This window comes from Ailuropoda melanoleuca, chromosome 4 (genome assembly GCF_002007445.2).
Source record: "Ailuropoda melanoleuca isolate Jingjing chromosome 4, ASM200744v2, whole genome shotgun sequence".
NCBI lineage: Eukaryota > Metazoa > Chordata > Mammalia > Carnivora > Ursidae > Ailuropoda > Ailuropoda melanoleuca.
Genome location: NC_048221.1, coordinates 51,686,248 through 51,705,195, shown reverse-complemented (window position 1 = coordinate 51,705,195; position 18,948 = coordinate 51,686,248). Strand labels below are relative to the sequence as shown.

Genomic DNA, 18,948 nt, shown 5'->3' with positions numbered 1-18,948 from the left:
AAAAACATCCGTAAGAGTGTAAACTCTATCGCGAGGTAGCCATATTTTAACAGAGGGACAATAGAAACTTAAAAGGAGAACTGCCCTCCAAAGGCAGGATTTCAAGTGGTTACAAAGTGGCCATGGAGGAAGTACTATGGTGGAGTGGAAGGAGCACTACATCACATGTCAGGAGACTTGCATTCTTGTCCTCTCTGCCATTAGCTTTCTGCAAGTCACTTTACCTCACTGAGACTTTGTCTTCACATTTGCCAAATGAAGAGACTGGACTGGATGATTTTCGGGGTCCGCCCAATAATAAACACATCAGGCTCTGTCTTGGTTCAGGTGTTATATGAAGAATCAACTCAGTCACCAAATCTCATCTTTTTCAATCACACTCAGATTTCTCTCAATTTCCTTCTTTTCAAACTACCACACCAAAATAAGATGGTCTTTTGAAAAAATTAAAGTTAACTCTGATAAAAAGTCAGATTCCCATGGGAGTACCTGACCCGAGGATTTCAGTATTCCTGGCGGAGGCCAGTTGAAGTTGGGGCAAAGACCTTCAAAGGGACTTGGAAACATGGTTCAAGCCTATGTAATGGAGAAGAAAGTGAGGCCCAGAGAGACAAAGGTTGCAAAGCTACATTGTGACAGAATCAGAACCCGGCCTTCTACCTTCTAGACCAGCACCAGGTGGAAATACACTACAATAACCTCATGGGTCTTTTTCTATTTGGAGACTTGCAGCACTATGCTCTGTCAAACACGGCACACAAGGCTCCGGTTGCAGTGACCCATGTGCCTTGCTTCTTTTTTTTCTAAGCTGTCCCACCTTCTATGACAAGACATAGTCTCTCCAGTGAATAATGACATAAGATAGGAACCATGTAGCCTAGGATCTGGAGAGGGCTTTGAAGTCCCGGGTTTGCGGTGTGGTGGGATATCCTGTGCTTTGAGCCCCCACCAAGAGTGCTGTCCTCAGCCATCTGCAGTCTGAGGCTCTGGATATGGGAAAGGGTTTCTAAAGCACAGGCTGCTTTCCCTGACATCTCTCCCCACCCCCCAGCCAACAGCGCCAAGACACACACACATACCCCAACTTTCTCTGTCCTATTCCACTACTGTTTGCTGTTGCTTTGGAGTCTCATAAATAGGGCATTGAAAACACTTCCTGCAGCTGAAAGAAACCCTGAGTAGCTTGTCTCATTCCCAGTGTGCAGCTCAGCAAGGGGTCCGTCCTCTCTGTCACTGTCTCTTTTGCCTGTTGTAATTCCCTCTGCCTCTCTCTGACTCTGCCTGTCTCACTTTCTGTTTGTGCCTCTCCTCACTCTTGTTCTTCCAGTGTGAATCACAGCCCATCGGTCTTTCCGCTCTCATGCATTTGTCTTTGTTGTGCTTTCGGTCTTTCTGCCTTGACACCATCCTCTTTCCCAGTGCTTTCCTCTATTTCTATGAGGGTTAATTGCTTAGGAAGGGAAACAGAGGCTAGGGGCCTCTCTCCTGGCTTCCCTCTTCCTTTTACTGAGCCTGCCAGTCAGGAGTGCTGCGGTCCTGCAGCCGTGGGTGGCCTACAGCCAAAAGAGGGCGGAGCCCATCCGGGCGGGATTGGCCCTAGGTCCACCTCAAAAAGCCTGGGGCGAGGGGCGCGACGCGTTCTGGATGAGCCCTGGAGGGCCGGTTTGGTCAGACAGTCCCCCGCAGGCTCAGTCGGGGCTTTGCAGTGTCATGCCCCGGAGCCCCCGGACCGCGCCGAGCTGGGCGCTGTTGCTGCGGCTGCTGGCGCTGCTGCGGCCACCGGCAATGGGTGAGGCGTGCAGCTGCGCCCCTGCGCACCCCCAGCAGCACGTCTGCCACTCGGCGCTTGGTGAGTCCGGAGGCCTGACAGGTCCACAGCAGGGGGTGGTTGTGTGGGTTTGGTATGGGGGCTGAGCTGTAGACCTGGAGTCCGGAGGGAAAGGGAAGACATCAAATACCGCACCAGTTGCCTCCCACTGGGGCCGATGGGTCGGGCAGGGCTGGCGCCATAGCAACCTTGCAAGCACAGGGCCTGGCTGACTTGGAAGGAAATGAAAGACAGTGTAAAGGACCCCCATAGCGACCCCCTCACCCCTGCCTACTGCAATTATGAACTTCAACAAGTCACAGGAGCTATCCAGTGATTATTCTGAACTACTGGAAGCAGGGAGAGGGAGCCGGGGTCCAGGGAACTGGGCTTTCATTATAAATATCCTGTTGTGTCAAAGCCTGTAACTGATGTTTACTCCATGCACCCCCCCCCCACCTTTTGCCCTTTCTCTTTCCTCTGCCTGAAGTGCCCTTCCCCCTTAAATTCCTGGCAGACTCCAATTCATCCTTCAGGTATCTCTTCTTCTCTGAAGACTTCCTGACTTCTTGGTGCTACCACACTATCTCTAACAAAAATTTTTGTACTCTGCTGTGCTGTTATTCTTTGTAAGTGTATTCTCTACTAGACCAAGAGTTCTGCAGGATGGAGGACCCTGTCTTAATCATGTTTATGGACCTAGTACCTAGTGTTGGGCCAGGCACATAGAAAGAACTTTATAATCAGTTTTTGATTAATGCCCAAATGGCAAGAGACAAACTACCTCTGTACAGGGTCAGAACATATTTACTAATTCAATAAACATTTACCAATATCAACTCTGGGTAGACTCTCTTGAGGCCTCAGGCTATATAGGTGAGGAGGGAGGGGCTCCTCCCTCCTCTATCCTGATGCCCACCTCCAACCCACTGCAGTCTGGGCTATGGAGAATTAGACTGTCAAAACGAGCAGGTAAAGTATAGAGATTATAGGGCCCAGTAGGCCTGAGGAGTTTGGAACTTCTAGCAATTGTGGAGGAGGAGGAGTTTCCAGGTCCCCACTTTTACACACACGGTCCCCCTCACAATCCAACAAGACCTAAACCCAGAATTCCCCTATAATATTCTCCAGGGGCCCAGGTCATCCAGATCCCAGATGGACTGCTCCCACAGGTTGCTACAGGTCCCCTCTTTTCTCTTCTTATGCAGTCATACGGGCCAAAATCTCCAGTGAGAAGGTAGTTCCTGCCAGTGCAGACCCTGCTGACACTCAAAAAATGATCCGGTATGAAATCAAACAGATAAAGGTACATGGGGACAGGACAGGGCATTAACCCCCTCGGGCTGCTGGGAGGAGTGGGGTCTGTGTCCTGGGAGTGGGGCTGGTAGGAGGTGACCCGGCTCATTGATCCTGAGGTATTGATGCTGAAGTAGAAGTGGATGACATGTTGGGAACAGGGCCCACAGGCCCTCAGTGTCCACCCAGCCCTACAGCTGCCTGTGCGTGGGGCTACTAGAGGTATTCTCACTGTAATAAACCAAGGCTTAGATTTTTAAGAGAGAAATGACCCAGTTGGGCCATCTGTGTATACCAAATCCTGAACTAGACTTTTGCTTAATGTTTTTTAGATTGAGAAATGAGTTTTTCCTGTTAAGATATAAAGTATACTCACTGACCCGACACTGCTCTTTTTGTAATTGCCTTTCAGATGTTTAAAGGGTTTGAGAAAGTCAAGGATGTTCAGTATATCTATACACCTTTTGATTCTTCTCTCTGTGGTGTGAAACTAGAAGCTAACAGCCAGAAGCAATATCTCTTGACTGGTAAGTTAAAGACCAACAAGCGGCCCTATCAGTCTCTGTCCTAAGGAAAACAGTCAAGAAGGAGCCAGGGCTGTCCTTGGGCAGCAAACTGAGCTAGGTGGCATTTTCTTGGGCAGAAAACAGAGCTGTGTTACTAAGAACCAGCCTCTGAGTTGGGAGGAGCTGTGATAACTTTCCTTTCAATGCAAGAGTCTTCATTACCGTGATCTTCGCCACTGTTTCACTACTTTAAGGACAGGCTGCTCTCCCAGCCTAGGGCAGCTGGTTCCATTTTTTTTTTTTTTTTAAGATTTTATTTATTTATTTGACAGAGAGAGAGAGAACAAGCACAGGCAGGGGAGGGGGCAGGCAGAGGGAGAAACAGGCTCCCTGCTAAGCAGGGAGCCCGATGTGGGACTTGATCCCAGGCCTTGGGATCATGACCTGAGCCAAAGGCAGATGCTTAACTGACTGAGCCACCCAGGTGCCCCAGTTGGTTCCATTTTTAAACAGTTTTAATTGATGTAAGTTTGGTATCTTGAGCCAAAAATCCGCCCCTCTGAAACTGCCCCTTGTGGGTTCATTTCTGCCCTCTGCCCATGATGATCCGTCAAAGCCCAAGGACCATAAATACATGCACTCTAGCTCCAGGCCTGCTGGCCATGGTTCCCAGACCCCTTCCTATCTTGGTCACCTTCTTAAATGGGATATAGCTTGTCCCTGTCCCTCCCCTAGCACAGGCCCCTAAACTAGACACTGCACTACAAGTAATGTCTTGGTTCACAGAGTAAATGAAGATTGTGCATGTGCAACCTTGCCCCCCAACACACATATTATAGTTACTATAGTCTACGATGGCATTAACTTTAGATAGCTACATTGGGTCATGATCTTGGCTCATAGTGAGCCTCTGTGGCTAAATCACATCACACATCATATTCTGGGGGCATAGTAAAGCACAGGCCCTAACAGGAGCCTTCAGTCTAACAAGTCTAACAAATCTCTATGAACTTGGGCCCAGGCAGGTCTCCACACTCAATTGGTTGGGACAGAACAGTTAAGAAACCACACAAGATTATGACTCTGTAAGTAAATGAATGCAATACTAAATTATTTTGTAGTTCAAGGGAAAGAAGTATTTATGTGATTGTAAACAATTAGGGAAGCTTCACTGTGTAAGTGGGACCTAAATTGCCCCTAAAGGAAGAAAAATATTTGGAAAGAAGGCAAGGAAAAGAAAAACACGGCAGGTGGGCAAAACAGGAGGAATTTCTATTATCTGCCCATCCATTCATTAATAATGACCACCTGCTTGCTGCCAGGCCTTGGGCAGGAGGGTGGAGACTCAGTGACAGGCCAAAGTCCTCAAAGAGCTCACAGTCCAAGCTTCGCTCTTGAGAAGTCATAGCCATTAGAAGCCACACTGGTAGGGGCTCCCCAGATCTAAAGATGTAGATTTGTGTTGATCTGGGAGCCTCTGGATGGGAGAGACAGAGGCAGGGCATGCCACTGAGCCCTCCAGTTTCCAGGATTAGCAGACAAGGCCTCTCTGTGCCTAGACCTCTGCCAGGCACTGTGGTGCATCAGGGGAGGAGGAGACATATTCTCTGCCCTCAAAAACGTCAAGTCTAACTGAGGGTGGGGACAAACGACAAAATACAAGTCTACTGAGAAGTCATTAGTGGTGCCCATGCTCTTCAGGAGAAGGCAGAAGCTCTTTTATCTAATGTTGAAAGCCTTTGTGACCAGAACACTGCTGACCTCTCCAGCTTTGTCTCCAGCCATGTGTGAGTGACAGCTTCCAGCTCCTCTTTTCCCCCAGAGCTGAACTAAACTCCTTGCAGTTGCAGAAGGTGTTTTGCTGGCTGTGCCCCTTCACCCTGCACAGGGTAGTCACAATGTCCAGAAGTCCTTTCCCTCATTTGTCTGGCAGGGGAACCCCTACCCACCCCTTCAATGCCTAATACAAGCATCATCTCCTCTCAGACACCTTCCTTGCCCCACACCCCTTCCACAGATGGAGATAATTGTGCTTTGTTCATTCTTATACTGCATCTTATATATAATCACACAATAGTATAATTTTTGCCTACTTATCTATCTGCCCTACTGGTTATTAAGCCCCTTGGGGAAGAGATTCTGTCATATTTATTTCTGTATTTCTGCCAAGCCATAGTAGTTATTCAGTGAGTAATTGAGTGACTGAGGTTCTAAGAGAGGTGTGTGCTAGGGTGGTCGGAGATAGCTTTGAGGACACTGTGGTACTGAAAATGTCTTTGGAAGCTAGGAAAGAGTCTGATAAGTAAAGAGGGGGAACTTTCCGATGGGGAAGGGAGAGACTCACCGAGATAGGTATCAATGGGGCAGAAGACCTGGCTGCGTAGTTATTGAGAAGGGTTGGAAAGAGGAAGGGACCTATTATTTATGGACCCTTCTGTGGGCCCAAGCTGTGCTGGGAACTTTACAGACATTCTCTCATTTAATCCTGACAACAACTTACTACTTTCATCTTCGAGCTGAGAAGTTATGTGACTTTCTTAAAGTCACATGGCTGTAAATGAGAGAAAAGAACAGTCTGACTTTAAAGCCCATGTTTTTCTGTCTACACCACACTAAAGGAAAAGGCCTTCATCCCACAACTCTCTCTCATACAAACATAATCTGTTAATATCTTTAATATAAAAATTATAGAGGTTTTTCTGGTTCTTTCATTGAGCTCCATGTCACCACTGCCACCAAGAAGCCATTGAAGAAATTGCAATTCTGGGCTCTTTGAGGACCTGGGCTCCTGGAGTTCCATGAACAGATTCCTCATGCTAGGTCTCCCTCCATTCCCCTTGAAGGTCATGTCCTCAATGATGGAAAAGTCTTCATCCATCTGTGCGACTACATCGAACCTTGGGAGAACCTGTCCTTTTTGCAGAGAGAAAGTCTGAATCACCACTACCATCTGAACTGTGGCTGCCAAGTAAGGGAATATCCATTTGCAAGGTCTTTTGGGGATGGGGGAAGGGTCTTGAGCCTTGCAGTCTTACTCTTCATGTATTCCTTCCTTTGGCATTCATTTATTCACTTATTGTACTATATTTGAAATATGCCATGGATCAGGCACTGTATGAAGTTAGAGATGGGAAAGCAAGATAGTCCATAGTCCGTGATCTCAAAGTACTTACATTTTGCCTGGGAAGGTGGTCATCATATAAAGAATGAGATAACATAGCTACCATTTAAAGAGAGTCTACTTTCTGCCAGGCCTTGTAATGATGTATTTATTTAAAATATTTTAGTCTTTATAACAAATTTATGAAGAGTTAAGATTTCCATGTTAAGGTAAAGAAATTAACGCTGTAGGAAGTGAAGTGATTTACTCAAGGTCAGTGGTGGACCAAGGAGTCCTGTCTCACTCCAGAGATATCATTTGAAAGGCAATACTGTATGTTAGGAGATAGGGGAAAGGGAACTCAGGAGGAAGTTTGGGGACTAAGAAGGGCTTCAGGAGTCAGGGGCATTTGAGCTGGGTTGTAAGGATATGTAGGAGTCTGAAAGGCAATAATGGAAAAAGGACACCCTACTCATGTTGATGTTGTGTGGCTGTGACTCTAGATTACCACCTGCTATACAGTGCCCTGTACCATCTCAGCTCCCAACGAGTGCCTCTGGACAGACTGGCTGTTGGAACGGAAGCTCTATGGGTACCAGGCCCAGCATTATGTCTGCATGAAGCATGTTGATGGCACCTGCAGCTGGTACCAGGGCCGCCTGCCCCTCAGGAAGGAGTTTGTTGACATCATCCAGCCCTAGTAGGGGCCAGTGATCATCATATTCCTTCAAGCATCCTGAAGCCCAAGCCAGTTCTCCCTCCCTATGGAGCTCTGGCTGTCACCACCTGCCTCATCACTGCCAGCCAGCCAATGGAAAGTACCAAGTGGATGGTATGGCTAGTGTTAGGATAGGGATGGGGCATGTTACAGCTTGTGCCCAAATGCCAGCCCAGCACCTGTCAAGGACCAGGGAAAGTAACATGACGTTGCTAGCCAGCCTTCAGCCCATCTCCCCTGCCTCCCAAACCCTTTTAGTCTAGCTAAAATCTGTTACTGAAAGTTTTGATTTTGGCTTAGTTTGCTTTTTTAAAGCCAGAACTATTCCCTTTTCTACTCAGGAGAGTGTTTTCTCTCACCTTAACTGATCTGATAGGGGAGAAATGGTGATTATTATACATATGAGATAATGTTGCCTTCTGATGTACAATACCAGAAGGTGGGGTTCACAGAATCAGAAACAAGCTGATTTGGAAGAATGAAAAAGAACAACCCACTGTGGCTGTATGTCCTCTACTCATGTCCCAACTCATCCTAATCCTCTCATATACTTTCATCTGTTTGGAGAAACACTTGGGGTAATATAGAATCACTCAGTGTGAGACCTGCAATGGCTAAACCTCCTCCCACATGCTATAATCCCCTCTCTATCATTCCTGGCAGAGGATCTGGCCCAGTTAACATACCTCTTTGGACAAGAATAGACTTAGGTATTGTCTCTCCAGGTTAATTGTCCTTAATGCCCTCAACTGATATCCATAAAGTTTATCCTCTCTTTCTTTCAGAAAGTCCTTCTCTACTGCATTACTAATGTCTTTATTCCTAGTTCAGCATTTTTTTAAGCCAAAAAAAGCCTTTCTCTTGTAGAGACGAAATTCCCCTTCAGCTTTTAACCCCTCAGAGAGATCTTAGGAGGTCCTCTCTTGAGGGCAAATTTCAGGACAGAGGACAGGAGAGAAATAACACAAGGACACTTGGGGGAAAAGATGGTAGATGGGGAACATATTTGCAACTGTTTCAACTGTTCTCAATGGTCAGCCTTGCTAGACTTTATGGCAGGAAAAAAGCCAGCTTTGTTCCCTGTCTGCCCTAAAGTTCAGTCCCCTCATCACTGTGTATTAGACTTCCTGAGAACTCCAAGCATGGACCCCTTAGGGTTCCTTAGATTCTGCAAGGCTTCCTGGCTTGCCCTAAAAGAGAAAGCCCTTAATGTTCATCTCAAGGATTTATGAAGGATGAGGGCTTAAAGTTCCAGAGCCTCTCCACGGCAAAGATGAAGCAGGTAGTTCTTTTCAAGGCCCAAGGTTACTACTCATCTTTTATGTGTGGTTTGCTAATAAGCAGGGCCATGCCCAATATGCCAAATGAAGGTTCTTGACTCACAGAAATGGTTCAAATGGAGATCCCTTTTAGAGTAGGGAGGGGGAGGGGGAACAAACATGATCTATGTCCCATAGTACAACACTGGAATGCTATGGCAGAAAGTCTCCATTGGTGGGTTAAGCAGGATCACTATGCAGGCCTGGGGCAGAGGATGTAGGGACAGAATAAGAAGGAAGTTGAGCTAGAGGTTGTCATAAAGGAAGAACATTAGCTATAGCCTCTGCACCAACCAACCATGCCATTTCTCTGCTCCTTCTGACATCCTAGCATGGCCTTAGAGAAGGCATAGTGTTAACCCATTCTTACTGCAATCTTGAGGAAGCCAAAGGAATGGAAGGGGCTGCTGAATAATTATAGGAACAACACCTTACATCTGAGGAGTGCTTCACACTTTTCCAAAAGGCTGTTACTTAATCTCACTTACATTTTATAAGTACCATATTAGATATCCTGGTTAGGAATAATTATGCCCATTTAACTTTCCTATTGAGAAACTCACACACAGGGAATCTAACTAGTCTAGTGACATGTGGCAGGCCAGGGCTAGAACCCAAAACAGTAGGAACTTCTGATTGTTGATCCATAGGTTACTTTCTCAACTTGATAAAATGCCCTTGTTTCTGCTCTTCCCTATATGGTCTCCAGACTTTGGAGACCAGGGATTATCAATTAAAATTCACCTGCTCTAGCCGCACAAATCAGGTCCACAGTTCAATCCCAACAGTCTCTGGGGTTGAAATGCTGAGGCCCTCTTTAGGGCCCCATAATCACCATGTGGCTCAGAATAGAAACGGCAGAGGAACTAAAGTCCCCACTCAATCACCTACCATCTCTTTATGGTTGGGGTAGTATGTCTGCTCAATTAGTGGGAACTTTTCTCCTCCCAATGTCTTGTAGATGGCCACCAGCTGGGCAAACTGCAAAAGAGAAGCAAACGTTTCAGCTTATCTCGACACTGCAACAGACAGACAAACATCAGTCTATCAAACAAATATGTATTGAGTATTTGCTCTGTTGGGGACTTAGTACAAAACACCGAGGATATAAAAGAGGTGTACAATTCTTATTTTTAAAGAACATATGCGTTAACTGGGGAAGGGAGAGAGAATGCACTAACATTCTTCAGTACTTATACAATTTTAATGATATTTCATTCATTCCCCATATCAAATTGATGAACTAGGCATTTTATCATCTTTATTTTACATATGAAGCCCAGAGACAGTAGAAAAGTTGCCTGAAGTCACAGAGCTGCAAAGAGGTGAAGCTGGAATTGAAATTTGGATCTCTAACCTTAACACTTGCATCTCTAGAGATGACAATTGATAAAGCTAGATAGGTAACATGGGGACAGGTCTTGAAAGTTCAGATGCTAAGAAAGGAATGGTAGCTGTTTTCTGCAGGCAGGATGGAGTCATAAGAATTTGAGCAGGGGGGGCGCCTGGGTGGCACAGCAGTTAAGCGTCTGCCTTCGGCTCAGGGCATGTTCCCGGCGTTATGGGATCGAGCCCCACATCAGGCTCCTCTGCTATGAGCCTGCTTCTTCCTCTCCCACTCCCCCTGCTTGTGTTCCATCTCTCACTGGCTGTCTCTATCTCTGTCAAATAAATAAATAAAATCTTTTAAAAAAAATCAACTGCATTAAAAAAAAAAAGAATTTGAGCAGGGGCCATGAATAAAGCTGTTCTTTAGGAAGATTTTGATGCTCACAGTATGCAGGATAGAGAGACCTAGTCTCTCTAGGACTTACTACTCATCTAAGAACTGAACTCACTGGATCCTTCACCTAGGAGAATTCAGAACAACTCTGAAGAAGAGTGTGAGGGTTGAAAAGCCTCTGGCAAATATCTAGCACCCCCTGGAGTCCCCTTCCCCCACATTTTATAAGTGAAGAAACTGAAGGCCAGAGAGATCACTTGCCCAAGGTCACATAATAGTTGAGCCGGATTCATAGCCAGGCCCCTTTATTTCCAATTTATAACTCTTCCTACTCCTTCATATGGCTGCCTTTCAGACTCTGCACAGACCATGGTCTTCCTGTGGGAAACACACAAGACTTTTCTGCTCAATCCATTCAAACACACACCTACCCACACAGTATCTCCAGTGCACTGGCAGCAGGGGTAATCCAGCATCTTCCCTCTAGTGCTACTTAGGTTAGTTTACACTCTAAACCACTGATATCTGGAACTGCTGGAAGGAAAAGTTGCCAGATCAAACTTGCCTTCTATTTATCAGAGAAAGGAAAGCTAGGACATTTTTCAAAAGCTAAGGTCCTATTCTCTATAAGGGATGTTGGTACATGAGCCAGTGGGGACAGAGGGGCGTGGGGGCTGGAGTAGAAACTTAGAACTGGGTTGTTAGAAAACTGGGTTAGAGTCTTCTGGTTCTTGTTATGCCTTGAACTCACTCGGTGTCTTTGAGCAAATGATTTCTCCTCTCCAGGCCTCATTATCTTCCTATATAAAATGAAAGGAGTGAATTTGATCAGTTCCTCAAACTTTTTACCATAAAGGAACATCATTTTATTATATTTCCTTCCAAACTCCGCTATCAAACTGCAGTTTAAGTGACCATATATTGTGATCCTTTTGTTGGCAAGGATAGAATTTTATTATTTTTGAAATGCTGGAAAATGTTGGAATTTCTGGGTCACTCCCCTTTGTGACACGGCTGGTGACTGTAGATCTTGAAGGCCTCCTCCAGAACTGAAAGTACGATTCAGGGACTCTCAAGCCCTCAAGATTTTATTATTGAAAGAGACTTGAGAGAGTCTCTAGACCAGACATTTCATTTTACACATGAGGATACAGGGGCTAGAGAAGCAAAGGAAAGCATAGGTTCCCAGATCACGCCTGGAATTGGGACTGCACTAGGACAGCAACCAGGTAGGTCTCTTCCTGCCCGTTGCATGCTCCATTGAACCCTGCCGTTCTCACCATTCTTCAGTTTTTCAACTTGCTTTGACTGTCAAGACCAACCCCTCAGACTTTTCTTGCCTTCTCTGATTCTCTCCATCACCCCATTTGACCTTTAAATCCTGCCGGCCCACCTTGGCCAGCCTGGATTCCTGTTCTGCCTCTGGATATCTGCCTGAGCTCCCACGGCTCTCCAGCATCTCCAACGAGCTGATGCCAGCTCTGCCTAACAACCTCTGTCCTGCTGCAGCCCACGCCCTGGCCTGGCACCAAGGCATGTGGGGCCTTATCTTTCCAGCATGTGGGAGAGTTACACAGACACCACAGCGATGCCGGGAAGGCCCACGGCAAAATCCCAGAGTCCTGGGACAGCAAGATTAAAATGGCAGCCAGTTCCCAGGCACTAGTTCCTGGGAGCTCACCCTACCCTCCTCCACTTTATCTCCAGTAGTCCCTGTCTGCTTAAGGTACTGGGCTTGGCATCTAACCCCTGCCTCCTTGGAAACTTAGATTAAGTTACAAGCACACAGTTACCAATTAAACAAATGTAATATCTGATAAGGGTTATTTCCTCTATGCATAGACAAAAGAATGGATTTAGAAGCTGGGGGTGGTGTTGGCAATGAATAGGAAGATAATGTTCATTATCACCACTTCTTCAGTGAATCGGGAGAGAAATTCTTGGGAGAAATGAGATTTCAGGATCAGTCTGAGTTTAATATGTTATCCTTAGCCCTCCTGGAAATAAATGCTTTAATTCAACTCTCGTGCCTCTGTCTCTAAAAAACCCAGATGGAGTGATAGGATTTTTAGATGAATTTACAGCAATATGGGATGGTGGCATTCTTGCTTTCTCTGGAATGCTACCTTCATTGATAGGGCTACTTCTGCTTCCCAAATCCCAGGGCACAGCCTGCCCTGACCAATTTATAATAGCAGATGTGCTCAGAGACACAGTGATGCAAGGTAGAGCCTTAACAACCCAACTGAGGCCTCCCCTCACACCAAGAGTGGTCACAATAAATATAGAAAATATGAACAAAAGTCATCATCTCAGAGGGAGCCTCCCTTCACAGTCACCAAATTTGTTCACTCCATTAACAAGCAGAGAACAATATGTAAAATGTCATTAGTGTGGCAGCTGCTTAATGAAAATGGGAGACCTTGGTGTCTGTTTAATGAAGGGAGAATTTGGTGTCTGGCCAGGGAGCCTTGCTGTTCTCATGTGATGCCAAAGGCAATGTGCTGGGATTGTGAATGGGTGAGAATGTGAACCCTCACCAGATCCCAGATCCCAGGAGGGGTAAAGCCCTAGGCATAGGCTCTCTGATCCTCCCACCCTGGCCTCTGGCATAGTTTTAGAACATAGAGAGGGGAACTATTTTCTTTAAGAGATCCTAAACACTAGGGAACTATAACAACTAGGCTGGCAAATTGGTGACACGTACTACTATTATCCCTAGTTTACAGACAAAGAAACCAGGCACAGAGAGGTTTACCTACAAGAAAAAAACTAGCAATAACAGAATCATCCTGTGTGGCTGTGAGGGAGCCAAATTCTAGCAGGTATTGAAAGGGTGGGGAAGAAAAGGGCTAGGGCTTATTTGCAGTGGGGAAGATTGTGTGACTAGGGGAAGGGGGAGGTCCCTAGAAAAGAAACTTAGTGAAGGCCTCAAATATGCTCTTCTGTGATTAGTAACACATTCAAATCATACAACTCTTTTAGCCTGTTTCTGCAGAACTCTAGGATTCTTAGATGCCTTAGGCCAGAGGGAAAGCCTGAATGAGTGGTGATCAGGAACCCGACCCTCCCTCCTCAACCACAGCAGCTCCCACTGACTCCTCATTCATGGGGTCTTTCTCTTACACTGTCAGGTCTCCCTGGTTTCCAAGGGAATGGGAAAACTGTGAGTTCAGATGTGAGGATGAGATCAAGAGCAAAGGTGATGGGTCCATCTGGTTAAAAAACCCCTCCAACTCCCTGGGTGGTGGAGGCTTGGGGTCTGAGAACTTCACAGTGACACTTGGCAAGCCAGTGTGATAGCTGAAGTGATTTTTGAAAAACAAGAGGAAGAGGATGTGATTGGGAGCAGGTGTTTCCTTCTAAGAGGGCAGCGCGGAGCGGCAGTTATAGGAGCTGGGTCCCCACTGCCCTCAGGCCTTTCCAATAGACCATTCAGAGGCAAGAAACACGTATTTTTTTTTTTAAAGATTTTATTTATTTATTTGACAGAGAGACAGCCAGCGAGAGAGGGAACACAAGCAGGGGGAGTGGGAGAGGGAGAAGCAGGCTCCCAGTGGAGGAGCCTGATGTGGGGCTCGATCCCAGAACGCCGGGATCACGCCCTGAGCCGAAGGCAGACGCCTAACGACTGCGCCACCCAGGCGCCCCTTGAAACACGTATTTTTATTCTTGCATCTTATGGCTGAGGGCACAGCTTGCAGACCTATAAGGACTTCTTTACAGAATCTTTGTGTGACTTTGTTGTGAGGCCAAAGGTCTGGTCTACATCAAAGGGAGCCCAACTCTTGATGATAATGTTTTGTGAGAGCCCACCCTACCCCATGTCTCATCTTAAGTTCCTCTCACATCCTCTTAGCTGTGCCCAGTGCATCTTGATTACCAGTGGTCCCTCCTGGGGGACTGGGAGATATGGGAGCTGGATCCCATCCTTTTACCTGAGGGGAAGGGGGCCTCACTCACCACCCATGGCTTGTCACAGAAGTTGTAAATGGATTCCAATGAGTTGATGCTGGGGAGGCCTGCGTACTGCATGCCAATGACAAGGTGGCGGAAGTCCTCATTCTCTGCCATGCCGAATGCATGCTGCCGGATAAGCACAAAGTCTGGCCGGAAGGACCTGGTAAAAATGTAGAGGCAAGTTTCCCATCAACCAGCCCCTCAAGTCATATATCATCTTGTCTCCTATTTCCAAAGCCCTAGGCAGAGAAGGGGTATAAGCCCTGACATAAGCCCCTCATTTTATTATTTTTTTATGGACTACAAAGTGAGGTATTATGGCACTTCTTAAAGCAGATTTAAGGAACAGATGTCTAAAGTTCCCTTATTCCTCTGGATTAAGCACTGTCTTTTTCTAAGGTACAAATACCCTCAGGAGGGAAGAAACACTTTCAGACCCTCACACCTTAAATGAACAAGAATTTACCTGGTCCCTATGGGGCAATAAGAGAGCAGAAGCTCCTTGTGGCTTCAGAGTTTATGCTCCAAGAGGGCCCCAGTAGACTTTGAAGACATATTTCCCTGACTTCACCACCCTGCCATGGAGATCCCTAATCTCACTGTCCTATTCTAACTCCTTAAAGCTGCTCCTTAAAATAGGCAATGCCCTCATCAGGCCCCTAGAAGAGCAAGGGTTCAGGCTGGCTGAGAATAGATGCCAAACTTCCCAATGTTATTCTTCCAAAGTGTACGCTAGGGAGGGGTGCAAATATTTTTCAGAGAACTGAGGTTGAGCAATGGCTACAGGAAGCCCTGGGAGTACAGAATGTTCCCATGCATGGGAAGGCTCCCTGTGTTTCCCCTCTAGCCAGCAAAGCTCCTCAGCTGCTCCATCTTCATGCCCTGACTCCAAGGGAACCCCACCTTCCCAGAGAGTCAGTTCTGTAGCAGCATTCTCCCTCAAGGCTCTGGAGCTTGCCAGTTTCACACCACATGCAATGACCCACCTGGTTCTCTGCCCAGGCACCCATTCAACCCCCACGTATAGCTCCAGTACCACCTGGGCTCAGAGATCAGTCTCTTAAAGTGGGGTGTAAGAAGCCCTCCTCAGTCACATCAAGTCAATATGGCATGTGCTGGAGCTGTTCTGATCTCCTTGTGCCCCAGTTTGGGAAAATGGCTCCAGCTGTATGCTTGAGATCAAACCTTATATGCCAGTTACAGGAACTGAGCCCTAGATTTCCTACATTGGTCAGCTCTTAAGTTCCTACACTCGTACCTGGAAGGGCCTGCCTTAGTTTTGTGAGATCCCTCCTGGCACCCTGCTATGACCTTTCTGTCGCCACCTGCTTGTGTTCATGCATCCCTATGACTCACTCTACCTACAATTTGAGGGGCCCATCATTCTCTCTTGAGCTCGCTCCCCACCTGGACAGACATCTTATTTTTCTGTCCTCCTCATCTCTGGGATGGATGAGTTTACATTTCCTGTTGTTAAGGTTCCAGACACCTGAGATTTGCCTTCCCTGTCACTGAGCCATTTCCTATTGGACACTGGAGACCTCAGTGTCAGGATGCTGCAGATTGAGGTAAGGAAGAGGATGAAGTGAAGATTCTTCCTGGAGCAAGATTCTGATATCTGAAAACCTGACACCATGCTGAACCCTGGGAAAAATGACACTGTGGAAACCATTTTTACCTCATCTGGAATTCTCGTTACCTCCCTCACAGAATTGTTTTATTAAATGTGATCACATCTATAAGTTACCACCTACCATGTAAGTGCCCTGTAACTGCAAATTTTCTTCCATCCACAATGTCCCTTCCAACCTAGACATTCCTATCAGACTTATGAATTCCCAGGACTAAGGAATATGGAAAGAGTACAGGGCTGGGAGTTAAGAGAATTCACATAGAAACACAAGGCTCTGCTACCAACTCACTGAGTAAATCTAAGCAAATCAATGTAAAGTCAGACTAGGAGGTTGAACTAGATCAGAGGTTTTCGAATTTTTTTTTTTTTTAAGCAATGGAACCCTGTTTTCCAGAGAAAATATACACAGAGATAAAAGCACAAAAATCACACTGGTGGCAGTGGGGCTGGAATCCTAGAACCCCTCAAGATAGGAATCTGGTTACTTCTAAATGAGTCCTGAGTCCTTTCTCTACCATTGGACTAAGAGCTCTCTGAGAGCAGGAGCTGGTTTTCTCTGCCTTCCTCTACCACTTCTACACAGCATACATCATTAACTTCTGTACCGTATGTATGTGGCGCTGCCACCCCTCTCCAACACTTGCCTTTGAAACCACCTATGCAAACCAGAGACAATACTCTGAAGACAGTGACAGTGACCCTGAGGACAGAAGGGACCTTACCGGACAACCTTTGTGCCATTCCGGAGCACCTGCATATCCACAGCATAGGTCCCATCTGCGTGGGCCACCAGGTTGAGCTCTGAAAATTCCGCCTGGACATAACAGTAGGGGATTAAGAGGGTAGATTTCATGTTATGTGTTTTTTTACTACAATTAAAATTGTTTAAAAAAATTAAAAATAAACAAATAAAAATAACGGTAGGGAAATAAGCCCATAGTCCTGGCTTTGCCAAGTTATCCATAGAATAGCAGCAGCCCTCCCACAAAACATTTATTCAGTTTTCAAAGCATTTTCACAAACTGATTTCATCTCACTATCATAGCAACTCCGTGAGGCAGGAAGGACAGAGATAATTCTCCCCGTTTACCAAAGAAGCAGTTAAGTGACTTCCTAGACAAACAAAACTTATTCTTGGCAGAGACAGGAGCAAAGCTTCTGACAACTCTGTGCTGCCTTTCTATAGAGTGGGAATGCAAACTGGGGCAACATGCCCTCTATCAGTTTCAACATAAAAACACTAGATTTTAGTTTAGGCAACTGGGTGTTACTTCTGTTCTGCTCCCAGTTAGCTCCATGGACTTTAGGCAAATCACTTGTCCTCCTGTGGGTGAGGGGGTGTGGGAGGGAGAGTTTCTTTCATCTATAAAATGGGAATAATTTTGAATCAACCCTGTCTATCCAACAAGTTGTTTCAAGAACTGAATACAATAATGGGTAGGAAAGTACTCTGTAAATCAGAGTGTGTACTCTTTACACACTGTGTAAAGAATGATGAGTAACTTCTACGATTACATAGGAAGTACATGCATTATTTAAACCAGACATCCCCCTCTCCACCTAAATGGACTTAATCTCTATCTATCATGAAGTGAAGGGTAGAAGAAGATTAAAACAAGGGGAGGGGGGGCTTTCAGGACTTCACTACATTAAAAGAAGCAGGGGTGTGTGTGTGTGTGTGTGTGTGTGTGTGTGTGTGTGTGTGTGTGTGAGTGTGTTAATTCTCTCTGAAGTGTAGCTTCATGCCCAGAGTAGGCAGCACTGGAGGCTGCACAACTGAATGGCAGATATGTGCCAACCCAGGAATATCATGCCACCAACAATATGGAGGTGTGGCCAGTGTCCCAGGAAGACATTTCCCTAAGGTTATCCTCTGCTTGAGAACACACTACAAAGAGGACCATAAGAACTACAGTTCTCACTACTTTACAAACACCAACACCATGAAAAGAAGTCAGGGAAGTTGAAACGTAGACTTCATGGCCATCTCTCATAGAAAAGCCCCAGGGAACAGGGTTGGGGAGAGGAGATGGAGGGCCTGGAATCCACTCTGAAGACTAGATGATTCACTCTGGGATGTCAGGAGAGAACAATGATGACGCAGATGTAACTCTGGGCTTCAGGATAGTTAATTACCTGTTCTACTTTGATGTCATAATCTCCAAGGACTTTTTTACCCCGGAAGCACTTGACCCTGGAAAAGAAAAACAAAACAAAACAAAAAACACACAAATTAGTTTTGTACAAGTGTTTGAGATCAGAAATTTACTATCATAAAGAAGAGGACTATAGCAGACAGAACCCCAGAATGAGTGTCAAGATGTGTGTCCTACCCACACATCTCTATACTTTCCTTATCTTCCCCCATCACTCTGATTTTCTAGTTGGGTTCCACCCTTGGAATTTTAGTTTTTAAAGAAACTGTTATCATTTTACCTCTTCATATCTATACTTCCAAAAAGGATTTGAGGCAATTAATAATTTAAAAGGCAACTATAACCAACAAAGTAAGGATTAAAGGACAATCAATGAATGACAAAGCATTAATTATACCAGAAAAGAAATTTTAAAAGGTAGGAGGCTGAGGAAAGCTACTATAATTGAACACAAAACCTATTCTGTATTTCTGAATTTCAGTCAAGAAAACTAGTCAGGCTGAGTTATAGAGTACTTATTATCTTCCTACTTGTCATGGATCTAAAGGAACCTCACATTAATGCATCAGGGGCTTCAGAGCCCCTTGTAAGTGGACTGTGTTTATGTTTATACTGATATCCATTCTTACTTTGCCCTTTATCTCCCCCTCCCCACCCCCCAAAAGATGTTCTTACCTATCCATGTAGGCTAATTCTCCATGTGTAAAAAGGGCCTTTCCATGCTATACCT

General features: G+C 45.7%; 2 protein-coding genes across 2 annotated transcripts in view; one reads left to right on the top strand and one right to left on the bottom strand.

The window, feature by feature from the left end:
* Nucleotides 1–18,948, bottom strand: part of SYN2 (synapsin II) — a 219,714-nt gene that overhangs the window by 30,078 nt on the left and 170,688 nt on the right. Inside the window, exons 3-6 of the mRNA XM_034657253.1 lie at nucleotides 18,199–18,256; nucleotides 16,785–16,876; nucleotides 14,433–14,589; nucleotides 9,638–9,727 (exon numbers count right to left, since the gene is read on the bottom strand). Coding sequence (XP_034513144.1) covers nucleotides 9,638–9,727; nucleotides 14,433–14,589; nucleotides 16,785–16,876; nucleotides 18,199–18,256 — 397 coding nt within the window. The remainder of the gene's footprint in view (nucleotides 1–9,637; nucleotides 9,728–14,432; nucleotides 14,590–16,784; nucleotides 16,877–18,198; nucleotides 18,257–18,948) is intronic.
* TIMP4 (TIMP metallopeptidase inhibitor 4) lies at nucleotides 1,573–10,064 on the top strand. Its single transcript, XM_011227530.3, has 5 exons — nucleotides 1,573–1,849; nucleotides 3,016–3,113; nucleotides 3,516–3,630; nucleotides 6,453–6,577; nucleotides 7,213–10,064. The coding sequence occupies exons 1-5, from the start codon at nucleotides 1,645–1,647 to the stop codon at nucleotides 7,408–7,410; spliced, it is 741 nt and encodes a 246-aa protein (XP_011225832.2). The 5' UTR covers nucleotides 1,573–1,644; the 3' UTR covers nucleotides 7,411–10,064.

Excerpts from the sequence above, each read along its gene's own strand:
- TIMP4 (XM_011227530.3), top strand. The coding sequence starts at position 1,645 with ATGAGCCCTGGAGGGCCGGTTTGGTCAGACAGTCCCCCGCAGGCTCAG. Across the intron at positions 1,850-3,015 it reads CGTCTGCCACTCGGCGCTTG|TCATACGGGCCAAAATCTCC; the intron begins GTGAGTCCGGAG and ends CTTCTTATGCAG. Across the intron at positions 6,578-7,212 it reads ATCTGAACTGTGGCTGCCAA|ATTACCACCTGCTATACAGT; the intron begins GTAAGGGAATAT and ends CTGTGACTCTAG.